Raw genomic sequence first — 27,723 nt, forward strand, 5'->3', positions numbered from 1 at the left:
TATTTCTATATTCTATTTTTCTATATTTCTGTAAAGAGAAAAAGCACTACACAAATAAACTGAATTTTATAACTAGAAGATCTTAAATGTTAATATAATAATCAGGTGTGAGTTCAATCATGATGTTTGCTTCTTTGCCACACTAGGTGTGTTTACATGGACGCGTATAATCCGATGGTAACAGGACTAGAAGCACAATCAGATTAAAAAAGTGTCATGTAAACACGTCAATCGGATGGAATTTGCCACTTCTGATTAAAATTTCAATCGGATGGTAAGGGGTGGTTTAAACCATTTTTAGTCCGATCGAGAGGACGTGTAAACACTTAATCGGATGGAATATTTTCCTGGAAAGTTCTGCGCATGTGCAATGACGCAAGAATGACGTATGGATGTTGTCGTAGGTAAAATAGCGGGCGCTGAACAAAACTGGTCTGTGGGTGAGACTACACTGCATAGTGTCATAAATGATCGTTGTGTCATTCTAAAATTCTCATTCCACTCCTCGTCTGTGAAGTGATGCAAAACGATCTTGTCCCACCAGTCCTTGCTTTGGACTCTCATCCATGGACGCCTTGTCCTGGGCTCGGGAAGGGGCATTTTAATGGCGTGATAGATACACGCAGCCTGAATCATACCATCACGCGCTCGTTGTCTCCTAATTAGCAGCCGAAGATGTAAAATATTAAGTCTGCTTTTTAAAAGAACAAAAAGAAGCAGTGGCAATGCAGCGGCTAGTACATCCATCCTGGAACAGTGGGAATCCAGTTTTCGTGGACTGTGCGCATGTCAAAAGATCTAATCCGATTTTAATCATGTGTCATGTAAACGCGCATAACAATCTGATTACTTTATACTGCGTTCATGTAAACACTGCGATCGGATTCGTCAGTCTGACTGAATTCAGTCCGATCTGATTAAAAAGTGTCCATGTAAACGCACCTACTGATAGTGATACAGACATAAAAGTCAGCTTTAATTAGCACTCTGAATTTTTATAAATAATATTTTTTTATAAAACGGCACAAAAATCTTAATCAGCTGCTTGTGCACATTGTCCAGACTCGTCTAATAAAGTAGTTTATTTGTTGCCGCTGTCCGTCAGTCTGTGTGTATCTGCAATCTATTGCAGTTTATTTCAGTATAAAACGTGTGATGTCGAGGAATCTGGAAAACTCCTGCATTTTTACTGCATCATCTAACCTCCTGATCCAGGTCTGATCCAGGTCTGATCCATGTCTGATCCATGTCTGATCCACTGCAGAAACCAGAGAGAAGAAGAACTTCAACAGGAATAAAGAGCAGATCCTCCGAGCGGTCAGGATTTTAAACATTAATCACAGACAATCGCTGCAGATTACTCTGTTTATTTCATGATTTTATAATACAGAGGATTTTATTAAACTCTCCACAAACACACAGGATTTATTATTTATTCAGTTCAGATGTTCTGTTTATTTCAGAAGTTTTTTTCTGAATGAAATTAAAGTTAATTCTGAAGACAGAAGAGTTTAAATCTGTGTAAGACTCACAGAGACTCAGCTTCAGGGCTGTGTGTGTGTGGGTGGGTGTGTATGTGAGAGTGTGTGTGGGGGGGGGTGAGAGGGTGGGTGTGTGTGTGTGTGGGTGTGTGTGTATGTGAGAGTGTGTGTGGGGGGTGAGAGGGTGGGTGGGTGGGTGTGTATGTGAGAGTGTGGGGGGTGAGAGGGTGTGTGGGTGGGTGTGGGTGTGTATGTGAGAGTGTGTGTGGGGGGTGAGAGGGTGTGTGTGGGTGGTGTGTATGTGAGAGTGTGTGTGTGGGGGGTGAGAGGGTGTGTGGGTGGGTGTGGGTGTGTATGTGAGAGTGTGTGTGGGGGGGTGAGAGGGTGTGGGTGTGTATGTGAGAGTGTGGGTGTGGGTGTGTATGTGAGAGTGTGTGTGTGTGTGGTGAGAGGGTGTGTGGGTGGATGTGTATGTGAGAGTGTGTGTGTGTGGGTGTGTATGTGAGAGTGTGTGGGTGGGGGGGGTGAGAGGGTGTGTGTGTGGGTGGGTGTGTATGTGAGAGTGGGTGGGGGGTGAGAGGGTGTGTGTGTGGGTGGGTGTGTATGTGAGAGTGTGTGGGTGGGGGGTGAGAGGGTGTGTGTGGGTGGGTGTGTATGTGAGAGTGTGGGGGGGGGTGAGAGGTGTGGGTGGGTGTGTATGTGAGAGTGTGTGGGTGGGGGTGAGAGGGTGTGTGGGTGGGTGTGTATGTGAGAGTGTGTGGGTGGGGGCGGTGAGAGGGTGTGTGTGTATGTGAGAGTGTGTGGGTGGGGGGGGGGAGAGGGTGTGTGTGTGGGTGGGGGGGTGAGAGGGTGGGGTGTGTGGGTGAGAGGGTGTGTGTGTGGGTGTGGGTGAGAGGGTGTGTGGGTGGATGGGTGTGTATGTGAGAGTGGGTGGGGGGGTGAGAGGGTGTGTGTGGGTGGTTGTGTATGTGAGAGTGTGTGGGTGGGGGGGTGAGAGGGTGTGTGTGGGTGTGTGTGTATGTGAGAGTGTGTGGGTGGGGGTGAGAGGTGTGTGGGGGTGTGTGTGTATGTGAGAGTGTGTGGGTGGGGGTGAGAGGGTGTGGGTGTGTATGTGAGGTGGGGGGTGAGAGGGTGTGTGGGTGGGGGGTGAGAGGGTGGGTGGGTGTGTATGTGAGAGTGTGTGGGTGGGGGGTGAGAGGGTGGGTGTGGGTGTGTCTGTATGTGAGAGTGTGTGGGTGGGGGTGAGAGGGTGTGTGTGGGTGGGTGTGTATGTGAGAGTGTGTGGGTGTGTGGGTGGGTGAGAGGGTGGGTGGGTGTGTATGTGAGAGTGTGTGGGTGGGGGGTGAGAGGGGTGTGTGTGGGTGGGTCTGTATGTGAGAGTGTGTGGGTGGGGGTGAGAGGTGTGTGTGGGTGGGGGTGAGAGGGTGTGTGTGGGTGGGTGTGTATGTGAGAGTGTGTGGGTGGGGGGGGTGAGAGGGTGTGTGGGTGGGTGTGTATGTGAGAGTGTGTGGGTGGGGGCGGTGAGAGGGTGTGTGTGGGTGTGTATGTGAGAGTGTGTGGGTGGGGGGGTGAGAGGTGTGTGTGGGTGGGGGGTGAGAGGGTGTGTGGGTGGATGGGTGTCTATGTGAGAGTGTGTGGGTGGGGGGGTGAGAGGGTGTGTGTGGGTGGGTGTGTATGTGAGAGTGTGTGGGTGGGGGTGAGAGGGTGTGGTGTGTATGTGAGAGTGTGTGGGTGGGGGGTGAGAGGGTGTGTGGGGGTGTGTGTGTATGTGAGAGTGTGTGTGGGGGGGTGAGAGGTGTGTGTGTGGGTGGGTGTGTATGTGAGAGTGTGTGGGTGGGGGGTGAGAGGGTGTGTGGGTGGGGGGGAGAGGTGGGTGGGTGTGTATGTGAGAGTGTGTGGGTGGGGGGTGAGAGGGTGTGTGTGGGTGTGTCTGTATGTGAGAGTGTGTGGGTGGGGGGGGTGAGAGGGTGTGTGTGTGGGTGGGTGTGTATGTGAGAGTGTGTGGGTGGGGGGGTGAGAGGGTGTGTGTGTGGGTGGGTGTGTATGTGAGAGGGTGGGGGGGTGAGAGGGTGTGTGGGTGTGTATGTGAGAGTGGGTGGGGGGTGAGAGTGTGGGTGTGTATGTGAGAGTGTGTGGGTGGGGGGGGTGAGAGTGTGGGTGTGTGGGTGGGTGTGTATGTGAGAGTGTGTGGGTGGGGGTGAGAGGGGTGTGTATGTGAGAGTGTGGGGGGGTGAGGGGTGTGTGTGTGGGTGTGGGTGTGTATGTGAGAGTGTGTGGGGGGGTGAGAGGGTGTGTGTGTGGGTGGGTGTGTATGTGAGAGTGTGTGGGGGGTGAGAGGGTGGGTGGGTGGTTGTGTATGTGAGAGTGTGTGTGGGGGGGTGAGAGGGTGTGTGGGTGGGTGTGTATGTGAGAGTGGGTGGGTGGGGGGGTGAGAGGGTGTGTGGGTGGATGTGTATGTGAGAGTGTGTGTGTGTGGGTGTGTATGTGAGAGTGTGTGGGTGGGGGGGGTGAGAGGGTGTGTGTGTGGGTGGGTGTGTATGTGAGAGTGTGTGTGGGGGAGTGAGAGGGTGGATGTGTGTGTGTGTGTGTATGGGTGGGTGTGTATGTGAGAGTGTGTGGGTGGGGGGGTGAGAGGGTGGGTGGGTGGGTGTGTATGTGAGAGTGTGGGGGTGAGAGGGTGTGTGGGTGGGTGTGTATGTGAGAGTGTGTGTGGGGGGGTGAGAGGGTGTGTGTGTGGGTGGGTATGTATGTGAGAGTGTGTGTGTGTGGGGGGTGAGAGGGTGGGTGTGTATGTGAGAGTGTGGGGGGGTGAGAGGGTGTGTGGGTGGATGTGGGTGTGTATGTGAGAGTGTGTGGGTGGGGGGTGAGAGGGTGGGGGGGTGAGAGGGTGTGTATGTGAGAGTGTGTATGTGAGAGTGTGTGGGGGGGGTGAGAGGGTGTGTGGGTGGGTGTGTATGTGAGAGTGTATGGGTGGGGGCGGTGAGAGGGTGTGTGTGGGTGTGTATGTGAGAGTGGGTGGGGGGGTGAGAGGGTGTGTGTGTGGGTGAGAGGGTGTGTGGGTGGATGGGTGTGTATGTGAGAGTGTGTGGGTGGGGGGGTGTGTATGGGAGGGTGTGTGGGTGGGGGGGTGAGAGGGTGTGTGTGGGTGGGTGTGTATGTGAGAGTGTGTGGGTGGGGGTGAGAGGGTGTGTGTGGGGTGTGTGTATGTGAGAGTGTGTGGGTGGGGGGTGAGAGGGTGTGTGGGGGTGTGTGTGTATGTGAGAGTGTGTGGGTGGGGGGGGTGAGAGGGTGTGTGTGTGGGTGGGTGTGTATGTGAGAGTGTGTGGGTGGGGGTGAGAGGGTGTGTGGGTGGGGGTGAGAGGGTGGGTGGGTGTGTATGTGAGAGTGTGTGGGTGGGGAGTGAGAGGGTGTGTGTGGGTGTGTCTGTATGTGAGAGTGTGTGTGTGGGGAGGGGTGAGAGGGTGGATGTGTGTGTGTGTGGGTGGGTGTGTATGTGAGAGTGTGTGGGGGGGGTGAGACAGGTGTGTGGGTGTGTATGTGAGAGTGGGTGGGTGGGGGGGTGAGAGGGTGTGTGTGTGGGTGGGTGTGTATGTGAGAGTGTGTGGGTGGGGGTGAGAGGTGTGTGTGTGGGTGTGTGTGTATGTGAGAGTGTGTGGGTGGGGGTGAGAGGTGTGTGTGTGGGTGGGTGTGTATGTGAGAGTGTGTGTGTGTGTGTGAGAGGGTGTGTGTGGGTGTGGGTGTGGGTGGGGGGGTGAGTGGGTGTGGGTGGGGGGGGGTGAGAGGGTGTGTGTGGGTGTGTGTGTATGTGAGAGTGTGTGGGTGGGGGTGTGTGTGTGTGGGTGTGTGTGTATGTGAGAGTGTGTGGGTGGGGGGGGTGAGAGGGTGTGTGTGTGGGTGGGTGTGTATGTGAGAGTGTGTGGGTGGGGGTGTGGGTGTGTGTGTGTGAGAGTGTGTGGGTGGGGGGTGAGAGGGTGTGTGGGTGTGTATGTGAGAGTGTGTGTGTGTGTGTGAGAGGGTGTGTGTGGGTGTGTGTGTGGGGGGGTGAGAGGGTGTGTGTGGGTGTGTGTGTGGGTGGGTGTGTGAGAGGGTGTGTGTGGGTGTGTGTGTGTGTGAGAGGGTGTGTGTGTGAGAGGGTGTGTGTGGGTGTGTGTGTGTGTGAGAGGGTGGGTGTGTGTGTGTGTGAGAGGGTGTGTGTGAGAGGGTGTGTGTGGGTGTGTGTGTGTGTGAGAGGGTGTGTGTGGGTGTGTGTGTGTGTGAGAGGGTGTGTGTGTGTGTGTGAGAGGGTGTGTGTGGGTGTGTGTGTGTGTGAGAGGGTGTGTGTGGGTGTGTGTGTGTGTGTGAGAGGGTGTGTGTGGGTGTGTGTGTGTGTGTGAGAGGGTGTGTGTGGGTGTGTGTGTGTGTGAGAGGGTGTGTGTGGGTGTGTGTGTGTGTGTGTGTGTGTGTGTGTGGGTGTGTGAGAGGGTGTGTGTGGGTGTGTGTGTGTGTGAGAGGGTGTGTGTGGGTGTGTGTGGGTGTGTGTGTGTGTGAGAGGGTGTGTGTGTGTGTGTGAGAGGGTGTGTGTGGGTGTGTGTGTGTGTGAGAGGGTGTGTGTGGGTGTGTGTGTGTGTGAGAGGGTGTGTGTGGGTGTGTGTGTGTGTGTGAGAGGGTGTGTGTGGGTGTGTGTGTGTGTGTGTGTGTGTGAGAGGGTGTGTGTGGGTGTGTGTGTGTGTGTGTGTCAGATGATGTGAATATTTCTATAAATCCTCAAGCAGAAGAAATGATCTTTTTGCTGGAGTTAAAGGGGAAATAATTTAAATGAAGATGTTTTGTTTCAGTTTAATTTTTCTCTTCAGTTTATCGTGTGTTTTTTCCTCAGAGTGATCTCCTGCAGTCTGAAGCCCTGAGCTCTTCTCCGTCTGGATCGTCTGAATGATGCAGTGAGCTCTTAAAGAAGCCGTGAAGAACCTTTCTCCTGAAGCTGTGAGTGTGAAGCTGTTTCGGTTCTCCTCATATTATCCAGAAGCTGTCAGGAGTTTCATGTTTAACTTCTCAGGAAAAAAGTTCTTCACTTGGTTCTCTGGGTTTTTTGGGGTTATTTGAGGATCCTTCATGTCCTTCAGGGTTCTGCTTGGTTCTTCTCAGTCTGCTGCATGAATCTACACAAAACCTTGAAGTCAGAGAAACAGAGTGAAGAAGGTTTGAAGCTCTGAACCTGTTGAGGAGCAGAGGAAGTGTGTTCTGCTCTCTGGTTTCTCTCCTCAGGTCAGATCTCATTACTAGCATCAGGTTCTAGAGAACATTCCAGACTCTGAAGACTCTGAAAGTTCTGGTGCTGCTTCATGGTGAAGTTCATCAGACAGATTTCCTCCTCTTCCCAAACACGTTGTTGATGAGCTTGGCCACGGATTTGGAGCCGCTGTAGCGCCGGCGGTCGGACCTGTGCTCCATGACCTGCCGGACGAGTCTGGTGAAGAGGTTAGCGATGTCCAGGTAGTTCTCAGCAGCGGACACTTCCTGAAAGATGCACTTGTGCTCCAGGGCCAGAGAACGTCCCTCCTCCTCACTCACCTGCCGGCTGTGACACAGGTCCTGCTTGTTCCCCAGCAGGCCGATGGGAACGTCCACGTCTCTGTCCGGTCAGAACGCATCAGAACAGAGTTTAACACACAGAGGAACCTTGATGAAGAACAGAGAACATCAGTGCAACCTCAGGACACACACAGCTCCATGATGAAGCAGCAGGTGGCGCTGTGCCTCAGACTTCTCTCAGATTGAACTCACCTGAACTCTTAGGAGGTTGGAGAAGTTTCTGCATCAGAACTCAGATAATAAAACAAACAAAACTGAACACACTGAACACACACACACACACTGAACACACACACACACTGAACACACACACACACACTGAACACACACACACTGAACACACACACACACTGAACACACACACACACACTGAACACACACACACTGAACACACACACACACTGAACACACACACACTGAACACACACACACACACTGAACACACACACACACTGAACACACACACACTGAACACACACACACACTGAACACACACACACACACTGAACACACACACACTGAACACACACACACACTGAACACACACACACACACTGAACACACACACACTGAACACACACACCACACACACACTTAACACACACACACACTGAACACACACACACTGATACACACACACACACTGAACACACACACACACACTGAACACACACACACTGAACACACACACACACACTGAACACACACGCACACACTGAACGCACACACTGAACACACACACACACACTGAACACACACACACTGAACACACACACACACACACTGAACACACGCACACACTGAACACACACACTGAACACACACGCGCACACTGAACACACACACACTGAACACACACGCACACACTGAACACACACACACACACTGAACACACATGCACACACTGAACACACACACACACACACTGAACACACACGCACACACTGAACACACACACACGCTGAACACACACACACTGAACACACACACTGAACACACACACACACACACTGAACACACACGCACACACTGAACACACACACGCTGAACACACACACACTGAACACACACACACACACACTGAACACACGCACACTGAACACACACACACACACTGAACACACACACACTGAACACACACACACACTGAACACACACACACACTGAACACACACACACTGAACACACACGCACACTGAACACACACGCACTGAACACACGCACACTGAACACACACACACTGAACACACACACACTGAACACACACGCACACTGAACACACACACACTGAACACACACACACTGAACACACACACACACTGAACACACACGCACACTGAACACACACACACACACACACTGAACACACACACACACTGAACACACGCACACTGAACACACACACACTGAACACACACACACACACTGAACACACACGCACACTGAACACACACACACACACGCACACTGAACACACACACACTGAACACACACACACTGAACACACACGCACTGAACACACACACACTGAACACACACACACACTGAACACACACACACACACTGAACACACACACACACTGAACACACGCACACTGAACACACACACACACTGAACACACACACACACTGAACACACACACACTGAACACACACGCACACACTGAACACACACACACTGAACACGCACACACTGAACACACACACACACTGAACACACACACACACACTGAACACACACACACACTGAACACACACACTGAACACACACACACACTGAACACACACGCACACTGAACACACACACACTGAACACACACACACTGAACACACACACACACTGAACACACACACACTGAACACACACGCACACTGAACACACACACACTGAACACACACGCACACTGAACACACACACACTGAACACACACACACACTGAACACACACGCACTGAACACACACACACTGAACACACACACACACTGAACACACACACACACACTGAACACACACACACACTGAACACACGCACACTGAACACACACACACACTGAACACACACACACACACACACTGAACACACACACACTGAACACACACACACTGAACACGCACACACTGAACACACACACACACTGAACACACACACACACTGAACACACACGCACACACTGAACACACACACACGCACACACTGAATACACACAAACACTGAACACACACACTGAACACACACACACACTGAACACACACGCACACACTGAACACACACACACACTGAACACACACACACACGCACACACTGAATACACACAAACACTGAACACACACTAAACACTGAACACACACAGAACACGCATACTAAACACACTGAACGCACACACACTGAACACACGCACACACACACACACTGAACACACACACACACTGAACACACACACACACTGAATACACACAAACACTGAACACACACTAAACACTGAACACACACACACAGAACACGCATACTAAACACACTGAACGCACACACACTGAACACACGCACACACACACACACACTGAATACACACAAACACTGACCACACACTAAACACACTGAACACACACACACCACACACACACACACTGAACACACACACACACACACACACTGAACACACACACACACACACACACACACACTGAACACACACACACTAATACACACTGAACACACACACACACTGAACAGACACACACACACTGATACACACACACACCACACACACACACACTGAACACACACACACACACACACACACACACTGAACACACACACACTGATACACACACACACTGAACACACACACACACTGAACACACACACACTGAACACACACACACCCTGAACACACACACTGAACACACACACACTGAACACACACACACTTAACACACACACACACACTGAACACACACACACTGATACACACTGAACACACACACACACACACTGAACAGACACACACACACTGAACACACACACACACCACACACACACTGAACACACACACACACACACACACTGAACACACACACACTGAACACACACGCACACTGAACACACACACACTGAACACGCACACACTGAACACACACACACACTGAACACACACACACACTGAACACACACGCACACACTGAACACACACACACACTGAACACACACGCACACACTGAATACACACAAACACTGAACACACACACACACACTGAACACACACACACACTGAACACACACGCACACACTGAACACACACACACTGAACACACACACACACGCACACACTGAATACACACAAACACTGAACACACACACACAGAACACGCATACTAAACACACTGAACGCACACACACTGAACACACGCACACACACACACACTGAACACACACACACACTGAACACACGCACACACTGAATACACACAAACACTGAACACACACTAAACACTGAACACACACACACAGAACACGCATACTAAACACACTGAACGCACACACACTGAACACACGCACACACACACACACTGAATACACACAAACACTGAACACACACTAAACACACTGAACACAAACACACAGAACACGCATACTAAACACACTGAACACACACACTAAACACACTGAACACACAGACACTAAACACACTGAACACACACTGAACACACGCACACTGAACACACACACACACACACACTGAACACACACTGAACACACACACACTGAATACACACACATTGAACACACACACACACTGAACACACACACTGAACACACGCACACACTGAACACACACACTGAACACACACACTGAACACACACACACTGAACACACACACTGAACACACACACACACACTGAACACACACACACACACTGAACACACACACACACTGAACACACACACACTGAACACACACGCACACACTGAACACACACACACACTGAACACACACACACTGAACACACACACACACTGAACACACGCACACTGAACACACACACACACTGAACACACACACACACACACTGAACACACACGCACACACTGAACACACACACACACTGAACACACACACACGCACACACTGAATACACACAAACACTGAACACACACTAAACACTGAACACACACACACAGAACACGCATACTAAACACACTGAATGCACACACACTGAACACACGCACACACACACACACACTGAACACACACTAAACACACTGAACACACACACTAAACACACTGAACACACAGACACTAAACACACTGAACACACGCACACACACACACACACTGAACACACACTAAACACACAGAACACGCATACTAAACACACTGAACACACACACTAAACACACTGAACACACAGACACTAAACACACTGAACACACACACACACTGAACACACACACACACTGAACACACACACTGAACACACACGCACACTGAACACACACACACTGAACACACACACACTGAACACACACACACACTGAACACACACACACTGAACACACACACACTGAACACACACGCACACTGAACACACACGCACACACTGAACACACACGCACACTGAACACACACACTGAACACACACACACACTGAACACACACACACACACTGAACACACACACTGAACACACACGCACACTGAACACACACACACTGAACACACACGCACACACTGAACACACACACACACTGAACACACACACACACTGAACACACACACACACACTGAACACACACGCACACACTGAACACACACACACACACTGAACACACGCACACTGAACACACACACACACTGAACACACACACACTGAACACACACGCACACACTGAACACACACACACACTGAACACACACACACGCACACACTGAATACACACAAACACTGAACACACACTAAACACTGAACACACACACACAGAACACGCATACTAAACACACTGAATGCACACACACTGAACACACGCACACACACACACACACTGAATACACACAAACACTGAACACACACTAAACACACTGAACACAAACACACAGAACACGCATACTAAACACACTGAACACACACACTAAACACACTGAACACACAGACACTAAACACACTGAACACACACTGAACACACGCACACTGAACACACACACACACACACTGAACACACACTAAACACACTGAACACACACTGAACACACGCACACTGAACACACACACACACACACTGAACACACACTAAACACACTGAACACACACTGAACACGCACACACTGAACACACACACTGAACACACGCACACACTGAACACACACACTGAACACACACACTGAACACACACACACTGAACACACACACTGAACACACACACACACACTGAACACACACACACACACTGAACACACACACACACACTGAACACACACACACACTGAACACACACACACTGAACACACACGCACACACTGAACACACACACACACTGAACACACACACACTGAACACACACACACACTGAACACACACGCACACACTGAACACACACACACACTGAACACACGCACACACTGAACACACACACACACACTGAACACACACGCACACACTGAACACACACACACACTGAACACACACACACGCACACACTGAATACACACAAACACTGAACACACACTAAACACTGAACACACACACACAGAACACGCATACTAAACACACTGAATGCACACACACTGAACACACGCACACACACACACACACTGAACACACACTAAACACACTGAACACACACACTAAACACACTGAACACACAGACACTAAACACACTGAACACACGCACACACACACACACACTGAACACACACTAAACACACAGAACACGCATACTAAACACACTGAACACACACACTAAACACACTGAACACACAGACACTAAACACACTGAACACACACACACACTGAACACACACACACACTGAACACACACACACTGAACACACACGCACACTGAACACACACACACTGAACACACACACACTGAACACACACACACTGAACACACACACGCACTGAACACACACACACTGAACACACACACACACTGAACACACACGCACACACTGAACACACACGCACACTGAACACACACACTGAACACACACACACACTGAACACACACACACTGAACACACACGCACACACTGAACACACACACACACTGAACACACACACACGCACACACTGAATACACACAAACACTGAACACACACTAAACACTGAACACACACACACAGAACATGCATACTAAACACACTGAATGCACACACACTGAACACACGCACACACACACACACACTGAATACACACAAACACTGAACACACACTAAACACACTGAACACAAACACACAGAACACGCATACTAAACACACTGAACACACAGACACTAAACACACTGAACACACACTGAACACACACACACTGAATACACACACACTGAACACACGCACACTGAACACACACTGAACACACACACACACACACACACTGAACACACACTGAATACACACACACAAACACTGAACACACACTAAACACACTGAACACACACACACTGAATACACACACACTGAACACACGCACACACTGAACACACACACTGAACACACGCACTGAACACACACACACTGAACACACACTGAACACACACAAACACTGAACACACACTAAACACACTGAACACACACTGAACACACACACAGAACACGCATACTAAACACACTGAACACACACACACTAAACACACTGAACACACACACACTGAACACACACACACTGAACACACACACACACTGAACACACACACACACACACTGAACACACACACACTGAACACACGCACACACACTGAACACACACACACTGAATACACACAAACACTGATCACACACTGAACACACACAGAACACGCATACTAAACACACACAATAAACACACTGAACACACTGAATACACACACACTGAACACACACACACTGAACACACATACACACATACTAAACACACTGAACACACACTAAACACACACACACTGAACACACATACACACTGAACACACACACACTAAACACACACTGAACACACTGAACACACACACATTAAACACACTGAACACACACACACTAAACATACTAAACACACACACACTGAACACACACACACAATGAACACACACACAATGAACACACACACACAATGAACACACACACACACTGAACACACACACTAAACACACTGAACACACACTAAACACACACATACTGAACACACATACACTGAACACACACACACACTAAACACACTGAACACACACACACACACTGAACACACATACTAAACACACTGAACACACACACTAAACACAGTAAACACACACACACTGAACACACACTAAACACACACACTAAACACACACACTGAACACACTGAACACACACACTAAACACAGTGAACACACACACACTGAACACACACTAAACACACACACTAAACACACACACTGAACACACACACTAAACACAGTGAACACACACACTAAACACACTGAACACACACACACTGAACACACACTAAACACACACACTAAACACACACACTGAACACACACACTGAACACACTGAACACACACACTAAACACACTGAACACACACACTAAACACACTGAACACACACACACTGAACACACACACACTAAACACACTGAACACACACACACTGAACACACACTAAACACACTGAACACACACACTGAACACACACACACTAAACACACTGAACACACACACTAAACACACACACACTAAACACACTGAACACACACTAAACACATTGAACACACACACACTGAACACACACTAAACACATTGAACACACACACTGAGCACACACACTAAACACACTGAACACACACACTAAACACACACACACTGAACACACACTAAACACACTGAACACACACTAAACACACTGAACACACACACTAAACACACTGAACACACACTAAACACACTGAACACACACACACTGAACACACACACACTAAACACACACACTAAACACACTGAACACACACACACTGAACACACACACACTAAACACACTGAACACACACTAAACACACTGAACACACACACACACTGAACACACACACACTGAACACACACACACTGAACACACACACACTAAACACACTGAACACACACACTAAACACACACACACTAAACACACTGAACACACATACACTGAACACACACACACTAAACACACACACACTGAACACACACACTAAACACACACACACTGAACACACACACACTAAACACACACACTGAACACACACTGAACACACACACACTAAACACACTGAACACACACACTAAACACACACACACATACACTGAACACACACACACTAAACCCACACACACTGAACACACACACACTAAACCCACACACACTGAACACACACACACTGAACACACACACACTGAACACACACACACACACTAAACACACACACACTGAACACACACACTAAACTATTATAGTTATATATTTACTGTCCTCTCGGCTCAGCCCTTTAATTAGAGTGTACTGGTTTGGAGTGATGCTCCAGGTCAGTAATGTGTATAAAATATCTCTGTGGTTTTCATCGACAGCAGCTACAAGCTGTTTAATCTGTTTTCTCTTCTAAATGAACTGGAGCCTGGCCTTCTGTCTGCTCGTTACAGCTCCGTCTGAATGGTCAGGACTCCTGCTCTGACCCTCACTCACCCTTTACACGTCTCTCGGCGGCTCTCTCTGATCTGATGCAGGATGTTTTTGGCGTTGAGGAAAGACGTGCGGTCACTGATGGTGTACACCACCACAAAGCCGTCTGCCCAGTCCAGCGGTTCCTCCAGGATGCCTGTGCTCTCCACGTTCTGCCAGGAAGAGAAAGAGGAGAAGAGGAGATCTGATCAGGAACATTGTGTTCCTCTGAAAATCTGAAACTGGACATGGAGTGAAGGAGCGTTCCTGGATTAAGAAAGAGAAATCATCAGGAGAATAGAACAGTGGAGAAATGAAGCTGAATATGAACACCTACCTGAGAGCATGGATCAAAGACCTCCAGGTTCAACTGTCTGCCGTCAATGGAGAGCCTTTTCTGGTATAAGGAATCTGCCAGAAAGAGGGAGGTATTATACACAGACGTGCTGCACTAAACAAAATGAAACAAAACTAAACGAAAGTGCCTGAAATGTGACATGAAGTAAAACAGCACGTTTCAGTGTTTTATGGAATCAGAAAATAATTCTAATAAACAACAGAAAAAGATGAAAGACATGATGATGATGATGATGATGATGAAAAATAAATAACACAGTCATATTAAAATGTATAATGTTTACAGTCATGTTCTATAAGTAAACAGAATTAAATCACATGACTTTATCTGAACTGGTACTGATTTATGATGATTAAACTGAGCAGTGTTCTGTGTGTGTGTGTGTGTGCACTGAACTGTAATGGACTGTACTGTACTGGGTTGTACTGGGCTGGACTGGACTATACTGGGTTGGACTGGACTGTACTGGGTTGTACTGGTCTGGATTGTACTGTACTGTGTTGGACTGGACTGCATTGGACTGTACTGGGTTGTACTGGTCTGCACTGGACTGGACTTACTTGCATTTGATGCGTATTCTCCAATGAAGCGCTTGGTCAGGAATCTCACCAAAACCGCTAAAGGCACACAGGACAGAGGATTAAGACTAGTGCAGTTCAGACAGTGATGTGAGGTAACGAAACCCTCAGAACATCAAACCCTTGGTCAGTCTGTAGAGTTCTGATGAATTTCAGGGAAACAGCAGGTTTCTGTTCATGAGGTTTATAGCGAGTGTGCTGTCTGTCTGCTCTGTGGAGAATATTATACACTGCTTCATTTATTACAATTACACACGGTTACACAACCAGCTACTGTTTTCTCTCAACACCAAATAATGTCCATCTTACAGCAGTCTCCCAGTTAAACCTGTGCAATCCCCAACAAAATTCCATCAAATCCACCCAGACATTCCGGCTGAATACACGACAAAATATAAAAATAATAAATAAAAGTAAACAAACTTTACGAAAAAGTCAAAAACAGGAAAAAAGAATGAAATGTAAAATGTAAAAGCATTAATTTGTTTAGTTTTTATTTAGTTTGATGATTAATGAGGAGATGAGGCTTGACGAGGACATTAAAGGGTTAATAAGACGCCGAGTCTGCAGAGGTGTGTACTGAGAATCATAACACTCTCACAGTTTCTGTGGTAAGACATTGCAGGTTTCCTGTTCACTTCATGTGTTTGTGTGTGTGTGAGAAGATGATATACACAGACCTGATTTCCCCGATCCCTCGCTGCCCAGCAGAGCCAGCTTCACCTCGTTCATGACTGCAGACTGACCGAGACTCGGACACGATGGTCCTCAGTTGAAGAGGAATGAACTCTCTCCGTTCTTCTCTCCTTTCCTCTATCCGTCTCTGAGCTTCTCCCTCCTTTTCTTCTCTCTGATCTCCACTTTCTCCTCCCACACTGTGGAGAGTTTAACATCAGGAGTGATCAGGAGGTCAGGCTGAGACAGATGGGCTTCACCTACATGAGGTTTAGGAGATGTATTTCACTGTGAACTGATAGAGTTATTTTCCTCACTAAGAGGCGTCACTCATAAACTATAAACCTCTCCTTCTTTTTCTTCTTCTTCTTCAGACTGACGTTAAGTCATTTCAGTTTGTTTGGTTGTCATGACATTCCAGTTAATTGGGTTCTTTCGGACACAAAAGCTGTGTTTTCACCCTCAGTGTTTTCACCCAGCCACAGACACACACTCAGGTTCAGTGTCTTCTTCATGCGATCACGTGGAAGTCATTAATGAAGACATGAGAAACATCAAAAAAATTTATTTCAACTTAACTAGCATTGTGTGAATAATCTGTGATTTAAAAAAAAAGTTATTAAAATCAGAAAATAAATGACTTTGTGGAGAAATAAAAACACGTGCAGTGAGAAAGGTGTGAAACATGAGATGTGAAGGTGTCTAAATAAAAACACGTGTAAATCCCACCTCTGAGTGACGTGAACACTCACAGAGATCCAGATGAAGGCCAGATGAAGCGAATCTCCACACAGAAGCTGTGTGCTGATCACAAGAAGCTTTTTTCTGCTCCACACAGATCTAGAAGCTCCCGTAAAATACTGAAAGCTCAGTATCACACATGTCTCAGCTGCTCTGTCCATCTCCTGGTCATCTGCTCATGGTCGGCTCACACCTCAGTGTCCTGCTTTGTTTTATTTCAGTTCTGCTGGATGAGGACTTGCAGAACCTCTGGAGGAGCGCTTCAAAGGATTTGTGTTGTGTGAATGAGAACCCTGTCCTCGCGCCAATTCAATTTAAAAATGAGTCGTTATCAAACAGAGCCTCTAATAAATCTGTATAAAATCAGCAAATACTAGAGTACTGGAGTCTAGCGAGAGGCGGAGCTTTCTGAACCAATAGGTCACGTGATTGGCAGAGGCGAAACGATGTCTCATGCTGTGTACTGATTGGTTGTCCAGACTGTACTGTATATAATGTATTGTAATACTGCACTGTACAACAATACTATAAAAATATTACATTATACTACACTAATATACACTTCTTCTTCTTCTTTGGTCTTTTCCCTTCAGGGGTCTCCACAGTGAATCATCTCTCTCCACCTATCCCTATCTTCTGCATCCTCAACACTTACACCCACTAGCTTCATATCCTCATTTATTACATCCATATACCTCCTCTTTGTCCTTCCTCTTTTCCTCCTGCCTGGCAGCTCCATGTCCAACATTCTCCTACCAATATACTCACTCTCCCTCCTCTGGACATGTCCAAACCATCTTAACCTGGCCTCCCTAACTTTGTCTCCAAAACGTCCAACATGAGCTGTCCCTCTGATGTACTCGTTCCTAATCCTGTCCAACCGTGTCCCTCCCAAAGAGAACCTCAACATCTTCAGCTCTGCTACCTCCAGCTCTGACTCCTGTCTCTTCCTCAGTGAACAACACTACTATACTATTCTATATTATACCTCACTGTACTATTCTAATCCATACTACACTGTACTATACTATACTATACTAATCTATAGAGTGTGAATATATTGTACTCTAATGTACTATAGTGTGTGTGTTGAAGCACTGATCAACAAAAACAGACAGAAAGGAGAGAGAATTTTCTGCACAGAGCTGAAAAGACTGATCCTTAAAGCTGATCCTTAAAAAACAGAGCCGTAAAACAGAGAAGCTTGTGAAGGCAGCACGCTGAGACCACTTTAATGACTTTCTGGGTTTAACTGCAGCACACAGACCTCTGAGCTCATTCAGCTGTATGATCTAATGCCCTCTGAACATCATTCAGCACTTATACAGGCACACCAAAGAGCCAGAGAGGTGAAAATACCGTTACCTTCTTACAAAAATAGTCATTACATATCAGCTGTCAGAAATCTGAGGGGGTAAAAATGAGGTCAGAGAACAGAAAAAGATTTCAATCCTGGCATGAGAGATATGACATCATAGCCATTAAGAGCGTCCTTCTGGAGGCCCGGGTTTTATCCCACAGTTTTCAGGCAAATAATCCTGACTCAGGCTGAAACCTAATCTGATTTAAGTCTCCTCAGGAAAGTGTTGGTAAAGATGAAGCAGGAAATTTTTTGCCAGCGGACATTAACACAGTCTTCACACGAAACCTTCAGCTTCCAAAACCAGGAATGAATTTCGGGGGAAAATAGTTTCTGATTTAAATTCGACCATTAAACCAAAACTGAACATGTTCTTGTCATGCTGTAAAATACATGATCCAAATATTCAAACAAACCTGCAGGATTCATTAGAGTCGTGGATTTGGTTTGAGTTTCTGTTGTGTCTTCCGTTACAGCAGCTCTAAACAGTCTTTCCCTCAGCAGTCTCTCTTTATTCTCTCTCTCTATCAGCTCTAAACAGTCTTTCCCTCAGCAGTCTCTCTTTATTCTCTCTCTCTATCAGCTCTAAACAGTCTTTCCCTCAGCAGTCTCTCTTTATTCTCTCTCTCTATCAGCTCTAAACAGTCTTTCCCTCAGCAGTCTCTCTTTATTCTCTCTCTCTATCAGCTCTAAACAGTCTTTCCCTCAGCAGTCTCTATTCTCTCTCTCTATCAGCTCTAAACAGTCTTTCCCTCAGCAGTCTCTCTTTATTCTCTCTCTCTATCAGCTCTAAACAGTCTTTCCCTCAGCAGTCTCTCTTTATTCTCTCTCTCTATCAGCTCTAAACAGTCTTTCCCTCAGCAGACTCTCTTTATTCTCTCTCTCTGTCAGCTCTAAACAGTCTTTCCCTCAGCAGACTCTCTTTATTCTCTCTTTAAGTTAGACATTGGAGACTCCATACACCTACACCCACACACACACACACTGATACACAGCACTGACACTGGAGACTCCATACACCTACACACACACACACACACACACACACACATACACAGCACTGACACTGGAGACTCCTTCACCACATCATACACACACAAATTTCTCCTCAGTCTAAACTAAAAGAGACTTATCAGTGTATTAACAGTGGAGTGTGTGCTGTACACGTCCCTGTGAATGAGTTGTTGCTATGGAAACGATAAGGTATCAGAGCGAGTGCATTAATATAAACCTGTGCTGCAGTCAGAGCTGCTGTTAGAGAGAATTAATCAACCACAGAACTCAGCAGTGCTGTGGAATAAGGAAACCATAATTCAGACTTATTTAAAAATGTTGAATTTCTATTGGCTCTTTATTGTGGTGAGGAGGTTCAGCAATGAGGAAGTTGAAATGAAAGAAGCTTTCGCTCTGTTCAGGTTTTGAGGTTTTAGGTTTTAATCTGAAGTGAAAGCTGTAGGATGAAGGAGTGATTGTGCTTTGGTCTTTAAATCAAAGTTAGTTGAAAAGGACAAATTGATTTAGTGTATCTGGGAAAGATAGACACAGGATGTTTTCCAGCAGTAATAAAATCATCCAGCGCTCCTCCTCCTGGACACTCCTCTCACTCTGCTCTAAAGCCAAACTGAAGAATGGATCCAGATTTATTAGTCTGTTAAAGCAGCTCACTCACAGCAATGGCTGAAAGACTTCCCTTCATTCAGTGAGCTCAAATTACAACACAAACCTTCAGGCCTTAAAATATATTCTTCATCTCTACAGACGACGAGAGCTTAGCAACCCAGAGGCTTATTCTACTGCCTTTACACTCAGCTTTAATACAGAGGCACTTATTCTTTTACAGAACCAGAGATTTATTTCTTTATTTCAGGATCAGAACACATTCCTGAAATCTGATGGTGTATGAAAAAAATAGAGCGAAAAAAAAAAATAAGAAAGAGAGAGACAGAGAGAGAGAGAGAGAGAGAGAGAGAGTGAGAGAGAGAGGGTGAGGCAGGGAGACAGACAGAGAGAGAGAGAGAGAGTTATATCATCTGAAGGTAAACTTTGTTCTGGCGTTTTCTCTCCTCTCCCTGTGTCTTTTAATGCTTTATAATGAGACACGATCATCAAGAAAAACAGAAATGGATTAAAACATCAGAAGATTATTTGAAGTGATGAAATCCAGTGGAAGTGTTAGAGGGAAAAAGCAGGGCCGAGGTCAGAGTTAAAGCAAGTTTCAGGACGTTTAATTCTGATAAAGGCAGGTCAGTGCAGCTGTTGGTTATATTATCGGCTTAACATGGAGACTTTTAAACAGAAGAGTAAAAAGCCTGGAGTCGATGTCCTCCACGTGTGAACATGCAGTTACTGTGATGAAATGAAGTCTTCAGTGCTTATGAATAGTGTTTATGACACTGCCAGAGGAGTGACGTGGACGAGAGAGAGGCGGGATCTACGCCGTGGGGCGTGTGTTTGACAGCGTGAGAATATTTTCAATCAGTTTTAAAAAATTTTAAAAAAAGGAAATGAAACCAAAGTCGCCGTCACTCCTGAAAAGATTCAGCAGAGACGATTTATACAATCTGTACAGATCATACAGCAGAATTTAAAAAATAATGTCAATAATAAAAAGTACCGCGGTGCAAAATGTAGATACTGATGATGTCAGTCTTCAATAAAGCTGTAGATGCTTTAAAGAGGGATTTTTTTATGAAGGAAGCAAAATGAGCTGAAGTGCAGACTGACGTCTATATAGAGCTAACTATAATATAACCCAGTTCATTACATTAGTATAAGAGAATAAAAGAAGTGAACAAATTCCACAATATTACAATTATTATTATTATTATTATTATTATTGTTGTTGTTGTTGTTGTTGTTGTTGTTATTATGAAGAGCTTCTCTTTTCAGATCTACCCTGTACATCAGGAGGAATAAACCACACTCCTCCTTCACTTCTACCTGAGAAATAATTCATTAGGTGAATATTTTAGGATCATTACTAAATTAACATTGAAGCGATTACATATTTAAAACTAGTCACCTAGCAATGTCCAATCAGAATCCACGTTCCTCTCCAGAATTAGAGGAATATTTTGATTGATAAATAGCCAGAGGAAAATTACTTCAACATGGTCTGTCCAATGTGAACGCTGTTGGGCTTAAGGCCATAGATAGTGCTCCCTCTACAGGTCTACTGGTTTACTACAGTAGGAAAAAGTCAAAGCTGGTTATACACAGGGTGTAGAAAGCATATAAAACATACAATATCACATTCTCTATAATAAATATACCGTATATTACTGTATATAACCAATCAGCATCGCTCCTCTACATCCAGCAGTCGCCAGCAACCTGTAAGATATCAAAAACTTTTCAGAGACGTGATGTCCATCGCAGTGCAGAACATCGCAGCATAACGATCGGGTCCGTACACCTCCAGCTGTGGAAATGGAACACAGGAGGACGTTTTAATCAGGTGTAGCTGTGTTTCTGTGTGATGGTGCAGAAGTCCATCGTTGGGCAGGAGGTTAATAGTGATGTCTCCTCCAGCTGAGCGAGCGCCTCCTCTTCCTCTTCCTGTGGCTTTGCTCTCTCCTGTCAGGCCAGGGGAAGGTGACGGCGGCCGCACACTCGGGCTCTTCGTAATCGTCGCTGTCCGAATCGCCGTCTGAGGCAGGACAGATGAGCTCAGGAAAAACCTCACCGAGCTTCAAGAGGAAGAAGGTCTGAAGACTGCGGCCAGCCTGGGCCACTTCTGAATCCGGCTGAAGAAGGAGAGAAGAACAGAAAGTTCAGAGAGAGAGAGAGAGAGAGAGAGAGAGAGAATAAAAACGTTCTTTAAAGGAGCAGTCAGTGAATTCAACTTTAAAAATCTGTGAAAGAGGGTAGAGCTTTCTAAAATAACAGGAAATATGACTGATGTTGGATGTAGAAGGTCCATATCACCTGATCTTACTCACAATTACATCATGTTAATAAAACAGTATCACTTTAAACCATCAGTTACATCTGGACTTCCTCATTTATCTCCAGAGTGACTTCAAAGCCCACAGACAGCTGAGAGAGACTAGCACCGCTTCCACCAGAATGAAACTGTGCACTGTGCTAAAGGGCTTTAGCGCTAACGTTCAGCAGCGGGTTAGATGATGCAACGTGTGCAGACTCAGTTACACAAACTCGACACAGTGTGGAGAATTAGTGCGAGTGTGGGGTTATTTTTGGTGTCTTATCATCACACAGGAAGTGCTGAATAAATCACACAGCAGTTGAAGGAGTCAACAAGCCACGGACTCACGTAGTTAAACTTGGCACAGTTCTTAAACATCAGCAGGACGTCAGACACGAACTCTGCCACGGAGCTGTAGTGAGCCGAGCTGTGTTTGTTCAGCCTGCTCCGGATCACAGACAAGTCCATGGGCCTCTTGATGATCTGATAATAATGACGAGCCTTGGACAGAAATAAAAATTAGATGCGCAATATTCACTCTTGTCTTCTGGAAGAAAGAAAGCCTGAGACGTACCAGTGGGCTGACGGGTTCGTGGAACGGAGCGCTCAGGATGTTGCTGTAGATGAGCAGTGTGAGCTTCTCACATTTCTGTAACACAATAAACACACAGATTATTAAATCATTACAGGGCTCACATTTCACAAGCTCACTTCCTTTACAGAATATACAATAACTCTACACTTCATCTCACTTCAACACCACACACCTGCTGAGATCTGGACTCTGATTGGTCAGAAGGTGTTGATTAATTCTCTCTAACAGCAGCTCTGACTGTAGCGCAGGTTTATATTAATGCACTCACTCTGATACCTTATCATTTCCATAGCAACAACTCCTTCACAGGGACGTGTACGGCACACACTCCACTGTTAATAAACATTAAACTGCGTGTGTAATCACTGATGTGAGGAGAAAGCAGAGTGTGTGTGTGGGGGGGGGGGGGGGGGCTTAGGGAAGTGGCAGCTTAGTGGTTAAGGCAGTGGACTACTGATCAGAAGGTTGTGAGTTTGATTTCCAGGTCCACCAAACTGCCTCTGCTGGGCCCCTGAGCAAGGCCCTTAACCCTCAGTTGCTCATTTGTATAAAATGAGATAAAAATGTAAGGGCTTCTGCTAAATGCCAGAAATGTAAATGCGTGTGTGTGTCCCTCCAGTGTCAGCACTGTATTTTAAGTCAGAGGTGAAGCTGGAACAGAGGAGTTTACACTTCAACACGTGGAACAAACTTTTTGTCTTATTAACTTGACAAAAGAATAAAGAGAGACACTGTTTATAGCTGCTATAACAGAAGTGACTACAGGAACTCACTCGCATCACAGACGTTCCACCACATCGCATGTGACTATAAAGGAAGATGAAGTTTAAAAAAACTCACACGAGAACACGCAGTTATAGGAAATGAATCAGCTTTGTGGTGAGAACACTAACTGACCGCATCACGCTACCCTGTAGGTGGTTATTTTCATTATTTTATTCCTTACATGCTGTGATGATAACACCGTTCAGAAATAAACCAGATTCAGGGCAGGTGTAGCTCAGCAGTTGCCCTCTTACCCTCAGGTCACTTGGTGAGAGTGCAGGTGGTGTGGTGTGGTGGGGCAGCCGTGAGTCCTCGCAGTCGTACTCCACCTCTGGCCGCTGGACGTCTCTGCACAGCGTACACACCCAGTCGCCCCTGCAGGAAGGAGAGGAGAAAACGTCAGCTTCAGATGAGACGGAGAGAAATTGGAGGTGAGAGTGGAGTGGACCTTACGTGGGAAAGCTGAGGAGAGAGGGCACGTGGCAGGTCAGGTGGAAGACCTTGGGGCAGCGATCGCAGCACAGCAGCTCGCCTCCGATGGAGCAGACGGCGCAGAAGTCCTCACTCTCCACCTCCGCACACTCCCGCTCGACCACACCCACTTCCTCCTGCACGCTCGCGACTGCACCCACTGGCCCCGCCTCCCATTCACACTCCTGCTCCAGGTTCAGAGTCACTTCAGCGGTAGAGTCTGGATCCGATTCCAGCTCTTGCTCGGACTCTGCGGGAAGTTCCGGGACCTGCTCGGACTCCAGGTCTGATTCCGAGTCCGATTCGATCCGTGGTTCAGACGTGGAACTCGGATCTGATTCTACTTGAAGCTCGGATTCAAGTTCCGCGTCTGAGCCGAAGTCTGCATCCACCAGGGACCCGAGCTGCGAGTCTGACACCGGCACTGATCTGGGTTCCGACGGATTAGGGTCGGAAGCGCGTCGGGATTCAGGTGGTGTGGATGTGGAAGGTTCCGGATTGCTGGATTGGGATGGTGCTGAAAATTCCTTGCTTCGGCAGCAGAGCTCCTGTAAGGAAGACTCCGACCCCACCGGTGACGCGCTGCACGGGAGATGGTCTGCTAACGGTGCCTCACTTGGTAGCTGATACGCCTCCACTCTCTGTCCTGGTTCTTCACCAGGTTCCTCCTTTAATAAAACCACAGACATCAACATGGAGGTCAAACTGAGGTGCCATTTTGATGGGGCTCTGCTGTTGTTAAAGATCTTACCTCAGCACTGAGTTCTCTGTCCAGCTGCTGGGACATGATCCCTTCACACTTCAGTCTGGAGTCAGCTGGAGAAGGTGTGCTGTGGTGCCCCTGTGGTGGACATCTGGACACCAGGATCTTCAGCCGTTCCAGACACACAACAGGGACCTTCGAACCCTCAGGAGCTTTTCTGCTCACGGAAAAACCAGAAAGTTACACATCACACAAACATCTGCATCTGCAGGAACTTTCCAAAAGAAACTTTCTTAAAGGTTCTATGAGGTTCTACCTGGTGTCCGGACCTGGTGACATCCTGTATTTATTCACAGACGTACAGCTGGTGTTTTCATGAGAATATGCATAGACGTTATCTGAAAATAAACTGCACTTCAGTACTGATCCACAGAGGATGAAAACAGAATAATGAAATGATTTCAATCTAAAAAATGTTAATTGAACTGTTCTGTAGGAAGACTGACAGCTAGAACGGGTCTTGGTACCTGGCTCCGTCTTATAGACCGTCTGAGAAGAACCGTCACGGCTGTCAGGATGAAGCCGGATCATCACGTCACCCGGAATTCTTTCAGTAGGACTCGTGTAGTCCGACTGGGGCAAAAAAAAAAGAGATTTGACTGACATGCAAAAGAAGAGAAGCTGCAGAGGCCGAGAGCTCGAGACCACAAATCAGGAAGTCTCAGTTTGAGTAAACATCTACACATCTACACAAACTCTGAGAGCGTGAAGAGGTTTAATGTTTAAAACTGGCAATAAATTCACTCTCAGAAAAACAATTCCGTAACGAATCTGTGTTTAAACACCAGGAGAAACAATTTCATTAGAAATTATAGAAACTCTTTCTAACAGTTGTTCTTTTTTTCCCATTTCTATTCATTTTATTTTATTCAATAATACAAAATAGAACTTTACATCCATATAGATTAGATAGATGATCATTAGATAGATTAATGAAGGTTAAATATGAACACTTTATTTTTATAAACATTCATGGCCAGTTTCTGGATGAAATTAAATCTGTTTTTGTCCTTTAAGATATATAAATATCCATCCATATAAAATACACCATTTTTAAAAATCTTCATAAATGCTACAAACAGACGGCATTTTAAGTCATTATTATTATTATTATTATTATTATTATTTTTATTGTGAGTGATACATGTGCCCAGTGTTTTACCGGCTGTCCCGTGACGTCCTGTCGCTCAGCCGTTGTTCCCACGCTCCGACTATCCCCCAGAGGTCGGGATTGGTGCGAAGCGCTGCCTGACGATCCTGGTTCTGCGGAGATGCTGCACGCTGCGGTTCTACTCTCTGGGCTCTCGGCGTTAGCTCCAAATCCTCCGTCCTGTACCAGCATGTCTGAGGGTGTGGGGGTTCTCTCTAAGGTTCTCTCTGAGGTTCTCTGTGAGGAAGAGGCACGCGGTCATTAGCAGTGCTAAGCTAACAGTCGCGATCACAGCTTACCCTTGATGAGTGTCATAGCGACAGTGAGAAGATCAACACATCCACAATCCTCTCTTCATCACACACACACATGAAAGAGGAGGAAAGTAAAAGTCCTGCTGATGAAGGGATTATTTACAGCGAGTTAATCCACA

At 46.7% G+C, this 27,723-nt stretch overlaps 2 protein-coding genes across 3 annotated transcripts in view; both read right to left on the reverse strand.

The window, feature by feature from the left end:
* Positions 1–6,096: 6,096 nt before the first annotated feature.
* Positions 6,097–19,313, reverse strand: rerglb (RERG/RAS-like b). Its single transcript, XM_058400476.1, has 5 exons — positions 17,523–19,313; positions 16,825–16,881; positions 16,244–16,317; positions 15,931–16,079; positions 6,097–7,089 (listed from the first exon to the last, which is right to left on the reverse strand). Exons 1-5 carry the CDS (start codon positions 17,572–17,574, stop codon positions 6,813–6,815), a joined length of 609 nt encoding a protein of 202 aa, XP_058256459.1. The 5' UTR covers positions 17,575–19,313; the 3' UTR covers positions 6,097–6,812.
* A 3,109-nt stretch (positions 19,314–22,422) lies between these two features.
* The window catches only part of trim66 (tripartite motif containing 66), a 29,427-nt gene continuing 24,126 nt past the window's right edge, over positions 22,423–27,723 (reverse strand). The window contains exons 10-18 of one of the 2 annotated variants that reach the window (XM_058401064.1): positions 27,303–27,527; positions 26,587–26,713; positions 26,397–26,478; positions 26,129–26,297; positions 25,360–26,045; positions 25,161–25,281; positions 24,121–24,195; positions 23,895–24,047; positions 22,423–23,364 (exon numbers count right to left, since the gene is read on the reverse strand). In XM_058401064.1, coding sequence (XP_058257047.1) covers positions 23,128–23,364; positions 23,895–24,047; positions 24,121–24,195; positions 25,161–25,281; positions 25,360–26,045; positions 26,129–26,297; positions 26,397–26,478; positions 26,587–26,713; positions 27,303–27,527 — 1,875 coding nt within the window. In that variant the 3' untranslated portion in view covers positions 22,423–23,127. The remainder of the gene's footprint in view (positions 23,365–23,894; positions 24,048–24,120; positions 24,196–25,160; positions 25,282–25,359; positions 26,046–26,128; positions 26,298–26,396; positions 26,479–26,586; positions 26,714–27,302; positions 27,528–27,723) is intronic. The other variant, XM_058401066.1, reaches the window with a different exon arrangement.

Source organism: Hemibagrus wyckioides, linkage group LG10 (genome assembly GCF_019097595.1).
Source record: "Hemibagrus wyckioides isolate EC202008001 linkage group LG10, SWU_Hwy_1.0, whole genome shotgun sequence".
In the NCBI taxonomy this organism is placed as follows: Eukaryota; Metazoa; Chordata; class Actinopteri; order Siluriformes; family Bagridae; genus Hemibagrus; species Hemibagrus wyckioides.

What these genes read in the sequence shown, in the direction of transcription:
- rerglb (XM_058400476.1), bottom strand. Translation starts at nt 17,574, where the DNA reads ATGAACGAGGTGAAGCTGGCTCTGCTGGGCAGCGAGGGATCGGGGAAA. An exon ending in CGAGGGATCGGGGAAATCAG is followed by an intron (nt 16,882 to 17,522) that starts GTCTGTGTATAT and finishes GTGTGCCTTTAG; the next exon opens with CGGTTTTGGTGAGATTCCTG. An exon ending in AGAATACGCATCAAATGCAA is followed by an intron (nt 16,318 to 16,824) that starts GTAAGTCCAGTC and finishes TCTTTCTGGCAG; the next exon opens with ATTCCTTATACCAGAAAAGG.